This window comes from Sinocyclocheilus anshuiensis, unplaced genomic scaffold (genome assembly GCF_001515605.1).
Source record: "Sinocyclocheilus anshuiensis isolate Anshui unplaced genomic scaffold, SAMN03320099.WGS_v1.1 scaffold101, whole genome shotgun sequence".
NCBI classification, from domain to species: Eukaryota; Metazoa; Chordata; class Actinopteri; order Cypriniformes; family Cyprinidae; genus Sinocyclocheilus; species Sinocyclocheilus anshuiensis.
The window spans coordinates 2846636-2871795 of record NW_015540892.1 but is presented as its reverse complement, the minus strand read 5'-3'; the positions used below and the strand labels follow the sequence as shown (position 1 = coordinate 2871795).

General features: G+C 35.5%; 1 protein-coding gene across 1 annotated transcript; it reads left to right on the top strand.

Annotated features, from left to right (window-relative positions):
• The first annotated feature begins 812 nt into the window (after positions 1–812).
• On the top strand, positions 813–10624 carry LOC107688897 (glutamic acid-rich protein-like). Its single transcript, XM_016486727.1, has 3 exons — positions 813–939; positions 1689–2034; positions 10525–10624. Exons 2-3 carry the CDS (start codon positions 1706–1708, stop codon positions 10622–10624), a joined length of 429 nt encoding a protein of 142 aa, XP_016342213.1. The 5' UTR covers positions 813–939; positions 1689–1705.
• The last annotated feature ends 14536 nt before the right edge of the window (positions 10625–25160 follow it).

Here is a 25160-nt window from a genome sequence, read left to right as displayed (position 1 = left end):
GTAAAATAAAATACATGCATTTAATGTAATTTCTGTTGAAATGTGTTTGTCATGTATTCAAATATATTTGTAATTAATGAATATATGTAACTTTAAATGTAATATCAAGTAACAATCTACAGTTATAATTATAATTGAGCAGTCAAGACATCAAATGAAGTGTGCTCCTTTAAAGCACAACAAAAGATAATGATTTCACTTTTAATTTTGCTTTATTACAATATGCACTTTTTAAAGGGGAGAAACATGAAAGTGTTCTCTCTTTAAGTACATTTATGTGGCATTTTGTTTCAATAACATTATCTGCAAGTCGTTTTATATATATATATATTTTTAAGAATTAAAGTATATACTTAATATAAACTTATATAAAGTACACTACAAGCGCACATTCAGTACAAGTAAGCACACTTCTTTTTCACAAGGGAAAATAGAAACCTGCTTCCCACAAACAGGAGGCTGAATATTTAGCATCTCCAGAAATGTTGGACTATGAAAATACAATATCCACCTGACAGAAAGCCTGTTACCCTTATGTAAGTCTAGGAAAACAAAACTTTGCTGTAGAAGAATGCCAAGACATCTCACATCTTCAAAATATTTGAATGTTCCCAGAAAGAAGCTGGTGCCACTTTTCGAACTCTCTTTACAAATGAGCCTATTAACCCCACAATCCCATGCTCACTCCCAGAATTAGAAGCCAATCAACACTGTTCTCCAAACAATGGTGATGAAATTCTCATCAGCTTCGCCACTGGGAATGAGAATGAGGCTGCGTCACCCAATGCCAGTAGATTCCACTGAGTCGTGAAGGGAGGGACACAGACACAACCATGCACAGACTGCTCACCACAAGAGACTACTTCTGAGCATAACTTCTCCTTCAAGGTCTCCTCTCCTTCCCAAACCGCAGGAACCATAGACAAGAACAAGAACAAGGTAAGATGCATTACTGAGCTTTTAGAGTTTGCGTCAGTATGGTGGTTGGTTTCTGCGTTTGTGCTATCAATGCAAATCTCCTCCATAGACTAGTCATTGAAGGTATAAGTTAACTTTTCACATTCAGGTGGTTTGGTTTACTTCTTCAACGTGCTTAAGTTGTGTTATATTGAGGAAAAACTCATTTTGGTTAGATAAATTATACAACCATGGAGAGAACAGCAATGATGCTTTCAAAATGTAAACTGGAAGACGTCTAGACATGGTTACTTGGACAGATATTCTCGCTTTTCTGTATTTATGTAACCGTACGGCACAATTTCCCATTTCTTGCACGTTATGTAAGGCCTCTCATTGTTGAAACATACAAGAAGAATTGTGTACTTGCAATTCTCATTCCAGCAGTTGGTCACTTTGTTTAGTCAAATCAAATTAAAATTCCTCAAAACAACTTTGCATCTTTTGCCAAGTCTCATCCTATCCTTTCGAGAACTTACCAAAAGTCTTTTCCTAATTTGGACATGACAACCCATCGTGCTGATTGAAAGCACTGTCATCTGAATACCATATCAGGTAAACTGGAGAAATGACAGCACAGTCATTTGTCAATTATCATATTAATACAGAAACCAATCATTACAGGCATGTTACGTCTCGTCAGTTTGGTGGTTTTTGGGGAAAATGGACTGGAATTCAAACTTAGAATTTGTCTCTTTTTCTTTATAAATTTACAACTGCTGAAATCTCAGGACAGGAAGTGACATCAATGGAGCAGAACGACAAGGACACATTGGAAGCTGAGAAACAGCAAATGAATGGTCAAACAGAAGAAGCACCTCAAGAGACGACGACACCTGAAGAGCCAGCAAATACAAGTGAGAATAATTCCGATACACATGAACAAGAAAAAAGTGAGGACAATGCAGAAAAGAATGAAGAAGAAACAATTGTGAGTAATGGAGATGAAGAGGAAAATGCAAATGAAGAAAAAGATGAAGAGGAGGATGAATTGGGCGATGGTTTCCAGCCTTCGGTTGAGATGTCAATCCGGCTATTTGAAAAAGACAAAGGGGATATCAACCGCCCTATTAGCAGGTACAACACTGTCAGCTACAGGAAGATTAAGAGAGGAAGCACAAAGCAGAGAATAGATGAGTTTGAGTCCATACTGGATGTATAACAGTGAATGTATGTTTTCATGTGGTTCCTTCAAAAGTATGTGATTGTAACACATGCTCACACACAATCACATGAACAGTATTTTCTGACAGCTTCATTTCAGCCTATATCACATTTTTGTAGAGATCAGTAGTTGTAGAAATCACATTTTGTGGAAGCTTCAAGACAACTGCCTCATCTCTGACTGATTTTCAGTAACCCCTCGTTTGGCAGCGAGCTGGAAAAACAACATTTATTTGTCTACAAATGAGATTTTTCATTCATGAATGCTCCTTCAAATAACACGCAGTCTGTCTGACTAATGCAGGCTTGATCTCTACTGTATAAGTAGTTGCCAAATCACCATTAATGAGCTACTGGAAGAGCTTACAGTTACATTAGCATGAAGGGCATTATTGTATTCCTGTTTAAAATTTGAATTCTAATGTAAATCTACAAGTTTCTAATGTTGTGTTTATGGTTTCATGGCTTTGTAAAACATGCTCACACATTTTAAAACACAGCAATAGACATAAAAGCAGTTTATCGTTTCCATATTCAGATTTGTATATGTAATGTCTGCATACTGTGATTATATCTTTGGACAATTAGTAGTTTTCATTGTTTTCTATAATGACATAATGTTACTTGATATCTGCCATACTAGAAACTGCATTCATGTAATCTGTAATAGTTGTTGCATTCATGTAAAAGTTGTTATGGCTTTATTTTTCTCTGACTACACAAAATGATTATATTTTTCATCTGGTGAGGTCAAATAAAATCTGTGCAATAATTGGCTTAAATTGACTGTAAATATCTTTACATTTTAACCAAGTTGAGACAACACATTGAAAATGTTTTTATATATAATATAATATAATATAATATAATAAATATAATATAATATCAAAATATTTCCTCACCACTAGATGGCAACATGGTTTTGTCTTGATTTAAAGGGTGAGGAAAGCGGTTTGCATGACGTGCCTCTGTCTAATTTCACAAACTACAATTCTATTCTGTTAATGGGTAAAAACGTCTTCATTTGAATTTTGAACATTATCCGTGATCACACGTACTTTTCTAAGCAAAATCCTGACTGTTATGTGTCCTGTTATGCATAGTTGTAGAATTGCAACATTCATCATCAACTAAAGAAAATAAATAGACATGGATTATTTAAAACAAATCATCGACAACACTTTATAAACCAGGCTAATATAAAACCAGAATAAAACGACAACTTGGATAATAAAATCAAACTTTGACACGACGGAAGGAAGACCAACAAATTGTTTACCATTGTTTAACTAATCATTTTTACGTGGCATCTAATATATGTATAATCAATGTAATGAGATATTTACTGCAGTAATTAGTTTAATTTGGGTGTTTATGACCCGACTGACTTTTTAGTTATGTCTTTGTGTTTCTGGCCCCTCTCTAATGGCTCATTGGGAGTCTGTGTGGGTTTGGTGTTGTTTCCTCTGTTAGCTTTATAAATGCTTGAACTTTACATTACAAATCTCACTAATTGCTTTTTATTTGAAGGCAGTTTATGAATATCACTTCCATTCCTCCAGCCACATCACCTGCTGCTGACTGATCGTAAAGTACTACAGGTTACATTAATGTTTTCGTAATTCTGCTGGAGGTTTATTTAGGCAAAACGAGACTAGGCTTTTGGCCTGGCTTGTTTGAGTCAGGTCCGGGCCTCATTTGAATGGTGACAAATGTCATGCTGCCATGGCAGCGGGAGGTTTGTGACTGTTATGGTGCAGCCTGCCTGGGCTGGGGGCCGGAAGGCACTTCCTGGGCAACACACGTCCCCCGTGGTTTAGGCTCGTTATTGACCTTTCCTGACAGAGCGGTGCGGCTTTTCATTCTCCCTTCCTCTATCCCTTTTCTACTGTTTCCTCTTTCTTTCTGGTTTTGTCGCTCTCACTCTTTCTGTCTGCCCAGAGAGCAGGTTGCATCACGGTGGGCTGAAATGCCACGATTGGCCCGGGGCTTTTACGCAGCGCTTTCTGACTTCCTCTGGCTCTCTTTGCCTGTTTGAGGCATGTTTACGCAGTAAGGACCATGTGCTTGTCTGCTAGTTTTGTGTCAGATAAAGAAGAAACAAGCTTCTCATGGGTTGCAACTTTTGAAGTATGACGTATTACACTCAAATATTTGGATACTGAAGTCACACTGAAATGTGACTAAACAGCATAACAAAACTATTTATTTATTTATTTATTTAAAAAGAAACACAGCACACCCTTATCAAGCAAAAAAAAAAAAAAAAATTACTTATGGTAGGCTTTAAATGCTAAAACAATAGATACTGCCCTATGGAAATAAAATGTCCATTGTTATTGTGATCTAAAACCAAAACTAAAACTATATAAAATATTTTCATCACTTGAAACCAAATAAATGTTAAATTAAATACAATAAAATATTTTAAAAATGTAACTTTTTATTTCAGCTGGTTGCCATTTTTGTTTAGTTCAACTTGGACTAAAATAAAACTAAAATAACTGAAACTGAATAAACTAAAATGAATAAATAAAGATGAATATAAATATATACTTGAAACATCTAAAACTATTACAAATGATAAAAACACACAACAAAATTACTAAAACATGAAAACAGAAAATATAAAAATAAAATCTAATTAAAAAATATTATCAAAAATCTATAATAGTATATCAATGATGCTAAAATAACACTGATAAGTCCATGGAAAAGCCAAATGCAAAGTAGCTTCAAAAAGGTCATAATAATAATAAATGAAATAAATAAATAATTAACATTTACAGAATTTGACATTACTGTTTCATGCTGCTTTCTAAAGGCTAGTCAGGATTCATATTTGTGAAATTAATCACTAATTATTTTAATATTTTCAGGTTTATACATCTAACAGTACGCTAATGGGGGTAGAAAAAAGTTGTACTATATTAATAGAAATAAGAAATGTTTTATATTGTATATATGTTATATGACAATATATAAAATTGTCTAAATTTATACAAATTTTATTATTATTTTTATTATTATTTTTCACTGTATGGGCAGTTATAAATGAGCACTTCGGGGGTGCCTGTGTTTGAAGTATCTAAAAGTGTCCAAATACTTTTGAGGCCACTGTAGGAATGAGTTGAATCTATCAGTGTGTAAAAACAATTTTTTGTAACAATACAGTGATGCCAGCTCCGTATTTTATGTGCAGATGAATCCACAGATGCTGACATGTTCAACATTTTCGTTCTAACAGATCTGCAGATGATGTACAGAATAAATGATGATTTGAGAGCAGGAGGTCGCCTCGGAAGTGTGAGTCATCCGTCAGTGTTTGTGTGCTGTGAGAGCGGCCCACTGTGGCCTGACTCTACGGCAGACATTCATGAACCCCCCTCACGCCATGCTCGCTCCACAATGACAGCTTTGTGAAGGATGGAAGAGAGCTGCTGTGGAAAATATTCAAGACGCTGAGGGAAAGAGAGAGACAATGAGAGAAAAAGAGGAGCTATCAAAGTGTTTAGTTCACAAAGCCTGCGAGTGTTCCAGCTCAGTTGAGTTTAAAGCGGGTGAGAGACAAATAGAAAGCTCTCGCGTCTTGTGGTAAACATGGGGTGGGGTCAGGAGGGGTCACTGTTCTCTGTGCATTCAGTGGGTGGATGTGATGGGTTTCTGGAGGCCTGTTCCGCTGTCCATTCTCTCTTCAGGTCAGCTCTAGAGACCAGTGGCGTCACAGTGGCTCACAACGGACATGCCATGACAGAAAGCACAGGAACTGATGACGTCTCACATAGTTTAGGGGGAATTCTGAGCGAAATAGCCGTCTGAAAATACTAATTTCTTACATAGTACGCACATAATACAGAATTTCTTTGCATAAACTCAACAGATTCAAAAGAAGTCAGAAGTCAGAAAGAGCTTTATTACCAAGTATTTTTACACACACAAGGAATTTGAATTATCATCTTAAAAAGACTCAAACTTCACATTAAACTTCACATTCTTGTAACTAATAAAATATGCTTAAAAATCTATTTCATTTAAATCGTTAATAATTGTAATATTAGATTAAATTAAGAATCAATAATAATAATGCACAAGGAATTTGAATTATCATCTTAAAAAGACTCAAACTTCACATTAAACTTCACATTCTTGTAACTAATAAAATATGCTTAAAAATCTATTTCATTTAAATCGTTAATAATTGTAATATTAGATTAAATTAAGAATCAATAATAATAATAATAATAACAACAACAACAACAAGAATTATTATTATTAAACAAGAAACAGAAGAAAATCGTATAGTAATATAGCTAAATCAATAAATAAATGCATTTATATAAGACTCACGTTTATATAAGCTGTATAATTTGAATTATTAATAATTGTAATTAATAAAAATGGTGACAATAAAATATGATGATGATTATAAAGAAGAAATAGAAAGAAATAATTAAATAAATTGATAGATAGATAGATAGATAGATAGATAGATAGATAGATAGATAGATAGACAGATAAATTTACTTTACAGAGGCTCTCTGCCATCTTAAACTTCACATTCCTGTAATCAGCTAATAAAATAAGATTTAAAATGATAATAAATACAAAAATAATAAATTAAATTATTAATAATAATATTTAAAAATGTTTACATTTTCTACATTTTTTTTTTTTAGATTTCAGTACCAATAATAATTATTTATAATATTATATGTTAAATAAAAAATATGATATTAATGAAGAAAAAGAAATAGAATAAAATCATACAAATAAACAAACAAATACATACATACATACATACATTCATACATAGTGCCTTTATCATACAGTGCTTTTACAGAATGGATTTTTCTAGTCTATATAATTTTCCAAAATATTGAGAGAGAGAGAAAAAAGAGAAACAAAGAAAGAGAGAGATATACGTACATATAAAGAGAGAGAGAGAGCAGAGGGAAGGGAATTAGAAAGGGTGACCCCAGGATAGTGGAGGTCACAAGAGGTTTTCCTGGTGAGTAGTCCTTTGGGGTCTCTTTAAGCTTTGAGTGACAGGCATCCATTGTGATGGCCGTGAACCGCTGCACTCTGGTTTCTATCCATTCTTATCACCAAACCGGGGGTGGGGAAGAGTTTATGCAGGGACCAAGTCGGGTTTCCCAAAGGACGGCATTTTAATTTCTAATTCATTAATCTCCCCTGTGCAGCCATCCTGCTTTGTGGAAAACGAAGGCCAGTATAAGATTCACCTGACTGGCTCAAGTCAAGGCCACAAGGTATGAAATCAGAGATATACTAAGGTGCCTCATTCGCATCTAAGAGAGAGAGAACGGGCCACAAAAGTAGTCAAATCTAAAATCAGCCACATGAGGGAAATGGCTAAATAAACATAATGTCTTAAAGGGATAGTTCACCAAAAAATGAAACACACACACACACACGCGCGTTTCAGGGTCTGTAAACTAAACGATATAAAGTGTTAGTTTGGCCAAACCTGACAAAAACAGAGATAAGCAGCACATGACAACAGAGCTAACGTCTGTTATGCATGTTCACATCAGTGTATTGAAAAGCCTCGGCACACAAAAACATTGTTGAGTTCTACAAATATGAATGGTGACTGACCACTGATAAATTAAAGTTGATAGCGGTGAAGAGTTTGAGGTAAAGTGGACTCTCTTAGCTGGACCCGTCAGAACCGCGTCGTCAGCCGGCGTACATTCGGCAAGCTTGTGGTGCGATGCACTATGGGAATTGTAGTTTTATAAGGTTACGACACGCCCCTTTTCAAAGGTTCAGATGTAGTTAGTGGACTACAATATCCGATATTCCGTCAAATGCGGAAACAGCAAGGCAGCAGTAATCAATCTTTGATAAACTGATGCTTATTACAATAAAGTTCTGGCTGACTCAAAATAAAGTTACAGTAATGTACATATATAATTTAAACGCCTGATTGTAATTAATAATCAGGATCGGTATTTTTGATTAATATTATTTTGTTTGTTTTGTTTTGTTGTTTTTGTTTTTTTGTTTTTTAATTTATATTTATAAAAAACGTATACTCTTCAATAGACTATTAGTAGCCTGTATGATTTTTGTTGACCAAAATAAATCAATCAATACATACATACTGTCCATACATACATACATACATACATACATTCATACATAGTGCCTTTATCATACAGTGCTTTTACAGAATGGATTTTTCTAGTCTATATAATTTTCCAAAATATTGAGAGAGAGAGAAAAAAGAGAAACAAAGAAAGAGAGAGATATACGTACATATAAAGAGAGAGAGAGAGCAGAGGGAAGGGAATTAGAAAGGGTGACCCCAGGATAGTGGAGGTCACAAGAGGTTTTCCTGGTGAGTAGTCCTTTGGGGTCTCTTTAAGCTTTGAGTGACAGGCATCCATTGTGATGGCCGTGAACCGCTGCACTCTGGTTTCTATCCATTCTTATCACCAAACCAGGGATGGTCTGAAGAGATGGCCATCCGCAATGCATAGAATAAGGATGGCTTTCCACCATAAATGACCACCGAGTCGTGCTTATCCGGATTGTTCAAATCGACTTAAATCTAAAAGATTATGTTCTCTCGCGCGAACTCATTCGGGAGTGGTGACTTTCCACATATTCCCAACTTCTGAGCCTGCTCGCCTGAAGTTATGGTTGATTGCTCTTCGGCTGAATATCAAACACACCCATTAACGTGAACTACGCCAGAGCGCATACACAAAAGTACACAACTGTCTTTGTCTTGTATGCCCTGGGGGTAAGCAGATAAACATCAAATTTTCATTTTTGGTGAACTATCCCTTTAAGGAAATTGCAGGTAATCAGAAACTAATCTTGTGATGTAAATAGTAAGGTGTGTTTTGTTCAAAATCCCTTTCAAAAAACGACGTGAAAAGAGTATGTCTGAATCCCCATTATTCGTAGGGAAAAAGTACCTGGATGACCTACTAGGCCTACTTCTAGAGAGAGTGGATTCTTTACTATCCCATGAGGCCATGGATTTGTGAATGGCAGGGAAACAACACAACTGACACTGGAAGGTCACATGACAATGTCAAGTCATTCATACTACATATTACTTTCATACTACATTCATTTATACTACACACATTAATACCATAGGACAGACTTTTTAATGGTTGCAAAGTACTTATTCGATTTTGGACCCAAACAGTCTTGATTCATAATAATAGCATGACCAAGTCTGACACCTTTTTTTTAATCTTAGCTGACAGAATATTGTACACACGTATTTTTGTACTTATAAAATAAAAGAGTTTTAATACAGAAAATCTACATCATGTCTGCATAAAAACGATACAAAGGTAAGTTCACACCAATACAAATATGTTTTTACTGACATGTAAATTCAATCTAATTTTGCATGCAATTTGTCTATATACCAATGCACAAAAATGCATTTAAAAGGTTTGCACTGACGGCATCCAATTCTGAATGTTCACGTTTGTTTGACTCTGAACAGATGCATTAACAGCCATTAATTAAGAATTATAAATAATTTATAAACTATTTTCGCACCAAACATAGCATATGTCCATCTGCAAGATTTCGGTTAAAGATTGCTTCATCTGGAAATCATTTGCTACAAACACATCTTTAAGATGTCAGTTTTACATACATTCTAAATCATAAACATCTTAAAGACATGTTCTATTTGATGTCTAACAGGAAAGAGACGTAGAGACGTATTGCCAATGAACAAACATCTTCTTCCAGATGTAAACATGCACTTTAAATAATATAGACCTCTCTGAGATGTATATGTGTGCTATCAGGGTTGTCTTGGTGTAAACAGTCAATGGAAATTTTCCATCATACAAGAAAAACCAATGTGTGTTGCTCAGTGCTTTTGGTAGTGTAATGGTTCTCACAGATTCTCTCTCTCTCACACACACAGTGTGGTTATATTCTTACACCTTTGTGGGTGTACAATAATTCCTATTTGGGATAGAAATCAAGACAATATTTCATATGCCCACTGCTGTCTGAGGGACTGTAGAGTATTATAATCTGTCTGCCTGGAGGCAGAGAAATGGTCAGGGAAAATGGTGACAAAAGAGACGCTAAAACACAGAGAGCCTACTGTTTATAGTCACTTTCCCCACACACACAGAATGAGAGAGAAACAAACAAAACAAGAGAGACTAGGGAGACAGACAAAAGAATCAGCCCAAGGAATGGTGGGAATTTAAGACTTAAAGAATGGGAATAGTGATTTCTCATGTGCTAAAAGAAAGAAGCAGAAATGATAGCGCTGTGAGATGGGAAAGAGGCCCACTTCACTTCAGTGGTCTTGTTGCTGCTGGATTCAGTGTTTCCTCATTCATACACACTTCTATGTAACTTCTCTGTTCTATCTCTTCCCAGACAATGCAACCTCACATCACAAAAGCAATCGGATCATCATCAAATTAAGAGACAATCATTATTTCACCATCCATCTTGCTGTTTTCATAATTTTGGCTGACGGGAAAACCCGAAGAGTGATCCGGTCCAGGATTACAGATGACTCTGAGTTGATTGGGAACTGTACTTCAATGGTCAATGTTCCGCTCTTAAGATAAATCCCGCTATTCCCTCAGCATCATTCCTCTCACATTCTCTAATTAGTTTTCAGTATGCTAGAAGAAGATGGATTATCACCTAATATCTCCTCTCGAAAATTACAATATGATTTAAACAGGTCTCTATCTTTGACAAAGAGGAAAAAGTTAATGTTAGACCAACATGAAACTGTTTATTGGGCTCTCAGTATTTTCTCAATTGCTTTTACAATAATAATAATAAACAACAACATTGACCAAATATATTATATTATTTTATTTTTTATTATAACATTGAAACCACATTGAAAGAACAGTGAGAAGTGACAAGACAGATATCATGTTTAAGCATCTGAAAACAATGAATGATGATAAAATCCCCCTTTTAATGAAAAAATGAATGGAAACATGCAGAAAAAACATGAACATTAAAAAACATGATAGAGGAGAGTGGGGTATGTGAGTCATTTTTTTACTCAAGATACGAGAAAATGAGGCAGAAGTACAATGAAAGTATCGAAAGTAATTTCCTATCATTTTAAATTATCAGAATGTAACTATGACAGAGGGTTCTAAAAATATGGCTTCGTATAAAAAGTGTTTCATAAGCTTAATTTGACCCAGTGGGTAAGATGCACCATCTGAATGAATCTGATTCAAACCCATGTGAAATTTTAAAGATAATAATAAAAACTAATTTAATAATCAAATTTCCTTTTGCAAACAGTCATAATTCTCATCTTAAAGCTAACTTAAAGAACATAAAACCAACCAAATTAAGTTTAAATTTCAGTCTTTAATGGTTTGCATTTCTGAAACCATATGTTGAACACCAAAGTTGTATAACCTTCCCAAAAACAGACAGTTTATTAAGTAAAATTAATTAATTAAAATGAAGGAATTAATGTCACTGAAACTAATAAACATTTTAGTCAAAAGATTCTTGGCATGGTAGCTTTTCTGCAATGTCGACCAGGCCATTAGGGACTACAGATGGAAAGATATATGATTATAATGTGATGAAAAGCATCTTCTGGTTCTTATCAGAGGAGGTTTGGTCAACATATATATGGTCAACTAAACCAGTTGCGTAATATCACATTGAAATACCAGTTTATACTTCAGAGATTTAATTGAACTTAAGTGCCTCATGGTGGGGTAAGTCAAAACGCTGGCTCAATTTACCCCACAGCATTTGACTCACTTTGCCCCAAATAGCTGCCATTTTGAAAATGCTAGCAAGCTTACTAATATTTAGCTAAATGATTTGAATGGTTATATATGTTGCTAAATCACCTATATGTATCATATATTTTTAGACTTGATGTAACATTTGCCATTACATCTGTTATGCTACAATTTTACTTTGACAAGCCAAAAACTGTTAAAGTAAATTGGTGCCTTCCACTTCTCCCATGTGTTTCTCTTTTTCACAGTCTGGCAGAAATGATGGATGGTTCCAAAATACATGGTCACATGACAGTAAAAGTGTACAGTTGCCAAGATACAGGGGCGGGTCAACTTACCCCACTCCCTATGTTTAACTGGTTTTGAGATCAGTATACAAATGAAGACTTGCACCCATATCTCAGTTCCCGTGAAACATAAGCTTAGGCTCTGACCACAGTTTATAGCACAGTGTCTGCTGCTCTGGGTCAGTGGGTGGCATCATCTCTTCAGCAGCCTCAGCTGGGTCCTAATGGTGTTTGGCACTTTTGGCACTGCAGACTTTTAGAAAAACAAGTCTCCTGAAATGCACTTTTCACACTCTCACTAGTTCATTTAATTTGCATGCCTCACTTTTTTTTATTGAATTTATTATTATTATTATTATTAAAAAAAATTGTCAGTTATGAACATTTTCATCATAGGATCATTTCAACCACATCTCAGATAATTAAAAAAAAACTTATTGAAAGATCATTTAAAAATGATAATAATTTTCACACAAAATATAAAATAGTTAAGTAGATCAGATAATTACACAAAAACAATATGTTTATTTCACAGATTCGTTTTAAAAGTAATCATTCATTTTTTTAAATCTAATTTTCATAGAATCTGGGACAAGGTTAAAACAATATTCTATACATAAAAGGCATTTAACAAGTAGATGATGAAATAAATAATAAAGACATGATGAAATGTTTCCAAGACAGATTTCCACGAAGGAACACCCACCTACAGATTACGCCACTCACTTGTGATTTTATCCTTCTTTTATGCTTTTTAATTTATACATTTTATTCTGTCTAACATTTTTATAGGAGCACTTCCTATATTTATATCACAGCCCATATTTATTGCTGCTACCATACAAAGAAATAAAACGCTAAGTTTGATTCATAACGTTTTCCTTCTGAAATCTTCTTGCACTAGCCTCCTTCCTTGACTTCTTTGTCAGTTTTTAGGGGAATATTTGTTTGCTGGTGCCTGTGATTGTTGAATGATGTGGTATTTACCATATTTACACACCACAGTGCTCATCTCTGCTCGGGCCTCTGGGTGGCATTTAAATCCCTCAGTCCTTCAGTATTAAATCGTCCTCTGTCCTTCATGAAGGACCTGAGGGACAGACCCATCCTGGACCTCCCATTTCTCTGTCATTTTCCTCTTAATTACTTCATATACATGCCTGTTTGTAATATCCACCTTGTCCTCTGTGCAGTTTGTTAGGAAAGGACCCTCACTTTAATCTGTACACTATTAGGATTTCTTGCACCACATAAGACTATATAATACCAAGGTGATGATTATTTGAACCTAATGTACACCACTTGTTGTCTTCCCTTCACATGGCATTTTTCCAGACACCTTCATAATAGCTCATCACTTTCATAAGAGATCATTGGATGACTCATAAATCATCCTTAGGACACAGAAGCCATTTTTTGTCATAAAACAGTGTTGTCAGAATTGTAACAACAGAACGCTGAACTCTGAGAAAGTTTACATGTTTAATGAGCCATGAACATGTGAGTGGATGCGTGTGGTGTGAGGATTTTTGTTTTAACAGCGCTGTTTGCAAAGGCTTGATAAAAACCCTTCATCCAGCATGTTTTGAGCAAGTCAAAAGCCAGCAAGAGAAAACAGGTGTAATAAGTCTCTTAAATGTGTGTATTTGCAGGTTGCTATGGCAGCTCCAGCTCATGCTCTTTTGTGCTGGTAATTTTTAATAAAGGCACAGCCTAACAATTCTGGACTGAGGGGTAATCATTAATTGAATGAATGAATAAATGAACAAATAAGGTTTTGTAAAAATATACGTTGTGTGTATAATTAGACATAGGCTGTTTAATTAAAATATTGTATGCATTATTGTAGTACATTGTATGTGATGTGCTGTGAAGATAGATTTTTACCTCATTATTACTACTACTTATAATTTAGAAATGTGTTATAAAAGTGTTATTATTTACAAATAAAAACTGTTTAATTTCTCTTGATTTATTTTGCACTAGTTTTGAAATGTATTAGCATCAATCATAGCAAAATCACCGTTTTCAGTTACCAATGATGTCAGTCATAACTAATTTATTGCAAGTTTCTAGTGAAAAATAAATGTCACTACTAATAAATATTATTTTATTCTCCATCATATTTAACATTTCTTTTAAATTCCTTTGACAAGTGCCACATTGCAGTGTGTGTGTGCGTGTGTGCGCGCTTTAATTGGCCTTATGGGGGAGGTGATCTTGCACAGAGATCAGGTTAATGAGGATGTTAATATAAACATAATGGACATTTCCCACAGGAAACAATGTCCTGTTGTTCTGGACATGAAAATTAAGGCATTGTGGGGTTGCGGACGTGTCAGTTAGTAGAATTTGAAACTGTACTTACATCGTCACACAATAAAAATGTGCCAATCATTTCCATAAGTTTGGCAGGACCTTTCAGCGATGTTTATTCACATATTTCTACATCAGTCTGAACTGTTCTGGAAAATGCTGTAAAATCCAAAAGGCATGCTGCATGTCTTTAAACACGTAAAGTAAAAACAGAAAGGTTTTGGCATTGAAAGCACAGAGGCTATTAACAAGTGTGCTCAAGAGCTGTTATCACAAGGATGAGAGATCTATTAGCAAGTGCTTGTTTGTGTAGATGCAGCTTTTTATTTGAAAATGAAGACTGCAGTGACTGAATTGCATCAGGCAGGCTAGAGAGATCAACAAAAAACTGAAGACAAATAGCAAAACTATTAACAAAAATATTATTTTAAGAATTGCTCCTGGTGTTTTTCAGGCAGACTATTTATAATCAATTATCAATTGTCTTTGGAATCAGAATTTGTACAATGAATATTCATGGGAGTATGCGACAGCGCGGCTGTGTAAAACGATTCTTTGTGCTCGCAGCACTGCGGTCTTATTGTTGGGTTTTTGCCCTTTCGCAGTACACCATGTAAGGAAATGTGCTCTGTAAGTGATAGTGAGATAGCACTCCTTCCTCCTAATCAGCCCCCAGCTCACCTCTTCCTACCAGGATATAATCCTAAACAGCCCACCCCCAAATCCCCTTTATAAAACCTAATTAAATCATGCTAATGTCCATATTCCCTGGATATGACTGGCTTGGCAGATTTGAAACCAGCCAATTATGGGGTTAATCAGACCCTTGGTAATAAAGTTTCCCTCTTTCCTATACATTTGAAGTGAAGCCAGAATCCTGAACTGGAGAGAGAGAGAGATCAGATGTATTTATATGGTCTGATTTGCACATTTCCGCAACCACTGTTGCTATTGAGATTGTCACAACCCCCCAAAATATTTAGATCATCCAATATGGGTTTTTCAAAGGTTGATAGGTAAATGATTACATCCCCCTTCTCATTCCCGAATTTGCGGTTAGATCCATGGTTGAATCATTTTGTCCAAAATGTTAAATTTGCAGCATTTGAAGTACTCAAGAAGTAAGGAGACAAAACAGTCTTGATTGGAAATCATGGGTTCAGGCCTCAAATGATTGCTGCATCAAAGCATTTCTAATACTATGTTATTATTCTTATTGTAACGTAGATATTCCGACAGATGCCTATCCAAATGATTTTTTTTTTCTCCTTATCTTTTCAGATCTATCTATCCTTTGAGTGATTGGAGCATGTACAGATGACAAGTACAACGGCTGTTACCCTCCTCATCACACAAACACACACACACACACACACACACACACACACACACACACACACACACACATGACAGATCCACTCACAGAGAGTGACAGACTGAGAGGAGAGCATTGTCACATCTCTTCTAAGAGCTTCTGATCTAAAGATGTCACTTACAACCTAAAAAGAACAAGAAAAGTGGCAGATTTTTATTAAAAAAAGACATTTATTTTCTTTGACATATCAGGTCTATTTATCAGAACACACTCTGAAAGATACGAAGTCCAGTTCCTGCAGATGTGAGCTGATCGGATGTGATACTCTCAGCTTGAAGTCTTGTTTTTGGAGTCTGGTACAACAGAGAGAGAAAGACAGGCAGAATGGTGAGGGGGTCTCTTCTTTACTGAACACCCTAATGAGAGCTTCCCTGTTTAATTAATGTCTCAAGAATATTAATTCTGACCAAATCAATTAAGTAGCGGGTTAAGTAGGCGTGGTTTTTCTCAAGCTATTCCCTGCGTAAAAGGAAACAAACACAAACAGGAGAGTGAGCCGGATGCTTATTATTGTGCATGCATCATTTCACCAGGCCTTGCGTTCCCTGCTGACTCTGGCTAATTCTAATTAAGACTAATGAAAGTCTCATTTATGAGAAAGCCTGAGACAGGTATGCAAACATTCAGGGTGGCTATGGCTTGCATGATAATGACCTTAATATCACTTGTTAATTTAAGACCTGCCTCCTTAGCAATTAAGCTGCCTGACACACCACAATTCTCTCTCTCTCGCTCTCTCTCTGTGCGTGTGTGTGTGTGGGTGACTGACTGGATGAAGCCTGAGATCTTTATTCTGTTTCCCCAGTCACACACCTAAAATCCTAATGATCCAACTCAGAAACAGACATATTTGAATTTTGATCTCACTCACACTCACTCACTCACTCACTCTCTTTAACACACACACACACACACACACACACACACACACCTTGGTCTCTATTGCATAATCTTGGCATAGGCTACGTAGATAAGAACAACACTTTGTGCGTTAAGAAAATAAATAAATCCACATTACAATGGAAGAATGTGATATTGTCGCAAGTATTTTTGCACAGTGTTTGTTTAACGTCATGTAATTGTGCAGCCCGTATGGTTTTTTTCTGAGGCTCGATATCGCTAAAGCCACAATCACAACACGCCTCTATCCGGTTCTCGTGACGTCATCCGCACAGCGCCTTCCCTCCTTCACTTATTATTCCAGTTATTATGGTTAAACGTCGCTAATAATAGTAATGGTGATAATGCATGTCGTGACACTTATGGTTGTCGATGCCCGCATTACTGGCGCCTAGCTTGACAGTTTCTTAAGGGTGTTTCATAATGAACCCATGCGGGCTAGTTGCCAATATAGCCTAACTATGGTTTGAGTCAAAAGTCTAGTTTTATGCTTTTATACAGCAACATTTTTTGAATGTTTTGTATGTTGGGTTCAAACATATTTTTGTATGCAACATTTGCTGTTTTATCAATTGTTGTTTCATGACAGTTTTGCCGAAAATCCATTTGTGACCACAAAACCAGTCATAGCATATGTATAGCCTTGTAGCAATAGCCAACAATACATTGCATGGGTCAAACTCAAAGTTATCGATTTTTCTTTTATGCCAAAAATCATTAGGATATTAAGTAAAGATCATGTTCCTACCGTAAATATATCAAAACTTAATTTGTTATTAGTCATAGGCCTTAATTGAATGAATGAATAAATGAACAAATAAGGTTTTGTAAAAATATACGTTGTGTGTATAATTAGACATAGGCTGTTTAATTAAAATATTGTATGCATTATTGTAGTACATTGTATGTGATGTGCTGTGAAGATAGATTTTTACCTCATTATTACTACTACTTATAATTTAGAAATGTGTTATAAAAGTGTTATTATTTACAAATAAAAACTGTTTAATTTCTCTTGATTTATTTTGCACTAGTTTTGAAATGTATTAGCATCAATCATAGCAAAATCACCGTTTTCAGTTACCAATGATGTCAGTCATAACTAATTTATTGCAAGTTTCTAGTGAAAAATAAATGTCACTACTAATAAATATTATTTTATTCTCCATCATATTTAACATTTCTTTTAAATTCCTTTGACAAGTGCCACATTGCAGTGTGTGTGTGCGTGTGTGCGCGCTTTAATTGGCCTTATGGGGGAGGTGATCTTGCACAGAGATCAGGTTAATGAGGATGTTAATATAAACATAATGGACATTTCCCACAGGAAACAATGTCCTGTTGTTCTGGACATGAAAATTAAGGCATTGTGGGGTTGCGGACGTGTCAATTAGTAGAATTTGAAACTGTACTTACATCGTCACACAATAAAAATGTGCCAATCATTTCCATAAGTTTGGCAGGACCTTTCAGCGATGTTTATTCACATATTTCTACATCAGTCTGAACTGTTCTGGAAAATGCTGTAAAATCCAAAAGGCATGCTGCATGTCTTTAAACACGTAAAGTAAAAACAGAAAGGTTTTGGCATTGAAAGCACAGAGGCTATTAACAAGTGTGCTCAAGAGCTGTTATCACAAGGATGAGAGATCTATTAGCAAGTGCTTGTTTGTGTAGATGCAGCTTTTTATTTGAAAATGAAGACTGCAGTGACTGAATTGCATCAGGCAGGCTAGAGAGATCAACAAAAAACTGAAGACAAATAGCAAAACTATTAACAAAAATATTATTTTAAGAATTGCTCCTGGTGTTTTTCAGGCAGACTATTTATAATCAATTATCAATTGTCTTTGGAATCAGAATTTGTACAATGAATATTCATGGGAGTATGCGACAGCGCGGCTGTGTAAAACGATTCTTTGTGCTCGCAGCACTGCGGTCTTATTGTTGGGTTTTTGCCCTTTCGCAGTACACCATGTAAGGAAATGTGCTCTGTAAGTGATAGTGAGATAGCACTCCTTCCTCCTAATCAGCCCCCAGCTCACCTCTTCCTACCAGGATATAATCCTAAACAGCCCACCCCCAAATCCCCTTTATAAAACCTAATTAAATCATGCTAATGTCCATATTCCCTGGATATGACTGGCTTGGCAGATTTGAAACCAGCCAATTATGGGGTTAATCAGACCCTTGGTAATAAAGTTTCCCTCTTTCCTATACATTTGAAGTGAAGCCAGAATCCTGAACTGGAGAGAGAGAGAGATCAGATGTATTTATATGGTCTGATTTGCACATTTCCGCAACCACTGTTGCTATTGAGATTGTCACAACCCCCCAAAATATTTAGATCATCCAATATGGGTTTTTCAAAGGTTGATAGGTAAATGATTACATCCCCCTTCTCATTCCCGAATTTGCGGTTAGATCCATGGTTGAATCATTTTGTCCAAAATGTTAAATTTGCAGCATTTGAAGTACTCAAGAAGTAAGGAGACAAAACAGTCTTGATTGGAAATCATGGGTTCAGGCCTCAAATGATTGCTGCATCAAAGCATTTCTAATACTATGTTATTATTCTTATTGTAACGTAGATATTCCGACAGATGCCTATCCAAATGATTTTTTTTTTCTCCTTATCTTTTCAGATCTATCTATCCTTTGAGTGATTGGAGCATGTACAGATGACAAGTACAACGGCTGTTACCCTCCTCATCACACAAACACACACACACACACACACACACACACACACACACACACACACACACACATGACAGATCCACTCACAGAGAGTGACAGACTGAGAGGAGAGCATTGTCACATCTCTTCTAAGAGCTTCTGATCTAAAGATGTCACTTACAACCTAAAAAGAACAAGAAAAGTGGCAGATTTTTATTAAAAAAAGACATTTATTTTCTTTGACATATCAGGTCTATTTATCAGAACACACTCTGAAAGATACGAAGTCCAGTTCCTGCAGATGTGAGCTGATCGGATGTGATACTCTCAGCTTGAAGTCTTGTTTTTGGAGTCTGGTACAACAGAGAGAGAAAGACAGGCAGAATGGTGAGGGGGTCTCTTCTTTACTGAACACCCTAATGAGAGCTTCCCTGTTTAATTAATGTCTCAAGAATATTAATTCTGACCAAATCAATTAAGTAGCGGGTTAAGTAGGCGTGGTTTTTCTCAAGCTATTCCCTGCGTAAAAGGAAACAAACACAAACAGGAGAGTGAGCCGGATGCTTATTATTGTGCATGCATCATTTCACCAGGCCTTGCGTTCCCTGCTGACTCTGGCTAATTCTAATTAAGACTAATGAAAGTCTCATTTATGAGAAAGCCTGAGACAGGTATGCAAACATTCAGGGTGGCTATGGCTTGCATGATAATGACCTTAATATCACTTGTTAATTTAAGACCTGCCTCCTTAGCAATTAAGCTGCCTGACACACCACAATTCTCTCTCTCTCGCTCTCTCTCTGTGCGTGTGTGTGTGTGGGTGACTGACTGGATGAAGCCTGAGATCTTTATTCTGTTTCCCCAGTCACACACCTAAAATCCTAATGATCCAACTCAGAAACAGACATATTTGAATTTTGATCTCACTCACACTCACTCACTCACTCACTCTCTTTAACACACACACACACACACACACACACACACACACCTTGGTCTCTATTGCATAATCTTGGCATAGGCTACGTAGATAAGAACAACACTTTGTGCGTTAAGAAAATAAATAAATCCACATTACAATGGAAGAATGTGATATTGTCGCAAGTATTTTTGCACAGTGTTTGTTTAACGTCATGTAATTGTGCAGCCCGTATGGTTTTTTTCTGAGGCTCGATATCGCTAAAGCCACAATCACAACACGCCTCTATCCGGTTCTCGTGACGTCATCCGCACAGCGCCTTCCCTCCTTCACTTATTATTCCAGTTATTATGGTTAAACGTCGCTAATAATAGTAATGGTGATAATGCATGTCGTGACACTTATGGTTGTCGATGCCCGCATTACTGGCGCCTAGCTTGACAGTTTCTTAAGGGTGTTTCATAATGAACCCATGCGGGCTAGTTGCCAATATAGCCTAACTATGGTTTGAGTCAAAAGTCTAGTTTTATGCTTTTATACAGCAACATTTTTTGAATGTTTTGTATGTTGGGTTCAAACATATTTTTGTATGCAACATTTGCTGTTTTATCAATTGTTGTTTCATGACAGTTTTGCCGAAAATCCATTTGTGACCACAAAACCAGTCATAGCATATGTATAGCCTTGTAGCAATAGCCAACAATACATTGCATGGGTCAAACTCAAAGTTATCGATTTTTCTTTTATGCCAAAAATCATTAGGATATTAAGTAAAGATCATGTTCCTACCGTAAATATATCAAAACTTAATTTGTTATTAGTCATAGGCCTATGCAGAAGTAAGAACTTCATTTGGACAACTTTAAAGGCGATTTTCTCAGTATTTTTTTAATGCACCCTCACCATACATCAATGGAAAGCCTAGGCCTATTTATTCAGCTTTCAGATGATACATCTCTTTTTTTTTTTTTTAAATGGACCCTTATGACTGGTTTTGTGGTCCAGGGTCACATTTTGTGTTTAGAGATTTAAGTTCTGATTGCAGAAACTGTTTCATGTAGCAAAGAAATATATTCTAATCAAATCAGTCAATAAACAACATGATCACATACAGTAATAACTTATAATGTGACAACATGCCCTGCTGAGAGTTCAGCTTGTGTCGTATGAGTTTCATCTATTGCCAAATGGAAATATTTCATAGCTTATATGTGCTAGTATGGCTAGAACCACCATATATACCGACAAAATCCGAATATGTATATATATATTTTTTCTTGATTTAAAAAAAAAAATTGCATACCATAAATAAGGAAACAAGGCATGCTGATATTTGGTTATGAACTTTATAAGTTATTATTTTTTATTACATGCTTGTTTTTTCATCCTTTCCTCTTTATTTTGTACACAGATGGTTTGTCAATGGCTTTGCACTGGTATTATTTTCAGACCCCAAGTGAATTGCTTTAATATCAGCAGAGCTGGCAATATAAAAGACCTTCGCATTTATGAGTTGTAGTCTGTAATCTGCTCCCTCAAGCCTCCAAATATGTCCAGTCAGTTCTTGTAAAAAAAGACTACATTACACAGCTATACATTTCCTAAAGGCCTTTACTGTATGCAGTTTCACAATCTTATGAATATTATAATCACTGTCACATCTAATCAGTGTTGTCATATTCTTTAGTGAACTCCTCTGTTCTGATGTCTTATCCTGCAGGTTTCATTACACCCGTCCTAATCCTCTCACACACTTGCCACAACACAGGGCAGTGGGTCGCATGTCAGCAAGATTTGTACCAGATTATTCCCCACAATTAATGGCTGTTCGGGCTGGAGGGGTCAGCGAAAGTAGACAACCCCGCAAAGCTACGGCAAACACTGAAAATTAGGAGCAGAGGACTTTAACGCTGTCATTCATATCTTCAGATGACCTTTAGTGAAGCTTCGTTTCTTCTCCTCTATTTGCAGGAACTGGAGGAAAAGGTCTAATTGGGTTTTCATCCCTTTTTTAAGGTTGGAAAGTGCTGTCAGCAGGGTCAGTCAGTGTCATCGTAGGTAGACAATATGCAGGACTTTTCTCATTGTCACCGAGTGTTGATGATGACCAATATACCTCTGTCCCGTCCTGGAATTACTAAACTGGAAACAAAGTCTATTAGATGCTGTTATTTTCATATTAACATGATGGGGTGTAAGGGTCCAAACAAAGTTAATCATGTTCATGTCAATTAGGTTTTTAAAACGTGACAAAGGTTTGAAAATATGTTAAAAAAGAGATGAAAGAAGATGTTTTTCAATTGATGTTTATATGAATGTGTATTTAACCCAAAGAGACGAAATATGTTTTTCAATTGCTGTTTATATGAATTTGTGTTTAACCTGTATGTACACTACCAGTGAAAAGTTTAGAAACAATTAATCATTAATTGATAATGTTTAATGTTTAATGTTAAAGCCTCTTATGCTCACCAAGGCTGCATTTTTTTAAATAAAAAAATACAGTGAAAAATAATATGGTAAAATATTATCACAATTTAATTGATACTGTTTTACATTGGAAGGTATTCTAAAATAGCCCTATATTCATGTTAATCCTATAATTTATTCCTGTGATGGAAGCTGAATTTTCAGCATCATTACTCTAGTCTTCAGTGTCACATGATCCTTCAGAAATACTTCTAATATGCTTATTTGCTGCACAAGAAGCATTTCTTATTATTATCAATGTTAAATATTATCAAACAATGATAGCATTAAAAATGTGGGGCTACGCATTATTTAAAATAACAATAATAATAATCAAACTTATTATAATTTATAATTATTATTAATATTATTATTTATAATGAAAAATAATTAATAATAAAACTTCAACAGGGATGCATTAAATTGCTCAAAAGCAAAAGTGACAGTAAAGTTATCTGTAATGTTACAAAAGATTTCATTTTCGAATAAGTGATCAGATCCTTTGAACTTTCTATTAATTAAAAAATCCTGAAAAATATAAATATTAATACAAATATTAAGCAGAAAAAAAATGTTTTTTAAATATATTATATTAAGAACCATTATATATAATTGGGCAACAAAATAACTGATTATTATATACAGAATGAACACGTTAGAATGATTTCTGAAGGATCATGTGACACTAAAGACTGCTTTGCCATCACAGGAATCAATTACATTTTAAAATATAATAAATTGTAAATTGCGATTATAATAATATTTTAAATATACTATATTTTTGGCCGAATAAGTTGAGCCTTGGTCAGTAAAATCGACTTCTTTCAAAAAACATTTTAAAAATCACAGTTATGCCAAACTTTTGACCAGTTGTGTATTAGCATAAGACCGACGCCTGAGTGTGTGGTGTATGTGGATATCAGTGCATTGGAGTTAGGTATGTGTGTGTGTGTGTGTCAGCACCACTGTATGCAGTGTGGGGGTGTTGCAGACAGGGGGGTTTGCCCGGCTATTGGGATTGTTGACAATTGACCTTTAGTGCAGTCAGTGTGCTTTCAGCTGCATACAGAGAAACGGCATGACAGCACACTGTCTCTGCTCAGGATGCCAAAGCCTCTGTGAGCGTGTGTGTGTGTGTGTGTGTGTGTGTGTGTGGGCATGTGCGTGTAAGAGGCTAGGTCAGGAAAAGATTGGGTAACCAATTCTGATATTTCAGAAATCAAAACTGTTTAAATGGGTTAATTAATATTTCAAATTGCATAAAATTCATACAATTCATACAAAATGGAAAGTACATTCTAAAACTAAAATTGTCAGAATTTTCAGAAGCTCTCAAGTCCCATTTGTTTGCATGCATATCACTGCATGAAAATGCTAAACTAAAGGTAATGGTAAAATGTAAAATGGTAAATGGTAAAAAGGTAAAATGGTAAACCAAGGTAAACTATCATGGTAAACATGGTAAGCCAAGCTAAGCCAAGTTATATAATACAGTAAAATTTCCAGAAATTCACAGATACTTGGCGTACTACTCATGCATATTCAGGAATCCATGCATCACGATGTCAGCGATGACAAACCATTGGTTCTTACATTGCAATTTTTGCAATACAATTTTTAAATGCTAATTAGTTTTGTTTTTAATATTAATTACAATTTTTAAGCACAAAATTAAATTTAAGAGCAATGACGGTGATAAAATATACATAACATTCATTTCAGTCTGTTCTTTATACAAAGCCATTATAGGGTTTCAAAAGACTTTGTAAGTCATATGAACTAATTTTATTGTGGCTTTCTTGTGCTTGACGGCCTTTGATCATTGCATGCTTTTTTAATGAAAATGCAAAATATCCTGTTTGTCACAACATAAGGGCAAATTAATGATTTTAATTTTTATGAAATTTATGAATTTACTTAAAGGGGTCATATGATGCGATTTCAATTTTTCCTTTCTCTTTGGAGTGATTCAAGCTCTTGGTGCATAAAGAAGATCTGTAAAGTTGCAAAGACTAAAGTCTCAAATCCAAAGAGATATTCCTTATAAAAGTTAAGAGTCAACCACGCCTACCTAAAACGGCTCGTTCTAACACACCCCCACATGTCTACATCACGATGTGGGAATATTTACATAACGCCACCCAAATGTTCACGCAAAGAAAGAAGGCGTAACTTTTATTCTCGCTGTAGTATTGTTGCTGCCGTCATGTCGTGAAGACGCTGTGTGCTTCGTTGTGAAAGCGAAACTACTTTGTTTGGTCTTCCAAAAGAGGACGATATCCGCTTCGTCATGCCTGGAGCTGATCCGTGCTGGTCGCTGAGGAAAT

Coding starts and splice junctions, on each gene's coding strand:
- LOC107688897 (XM_016486727.1), top strand. CDS start 1,706: ATGGAGCAGAACGACAAGGACACATTGGAAGCTGAGAAACAGCAAATG. Junction 2,035..10,524: donor ATCAACCGCCCTATTAGCAG/GTACAACACTGT, acceptor ATCTCTTCCCAG/ACAATGCAACCTCACATCAC.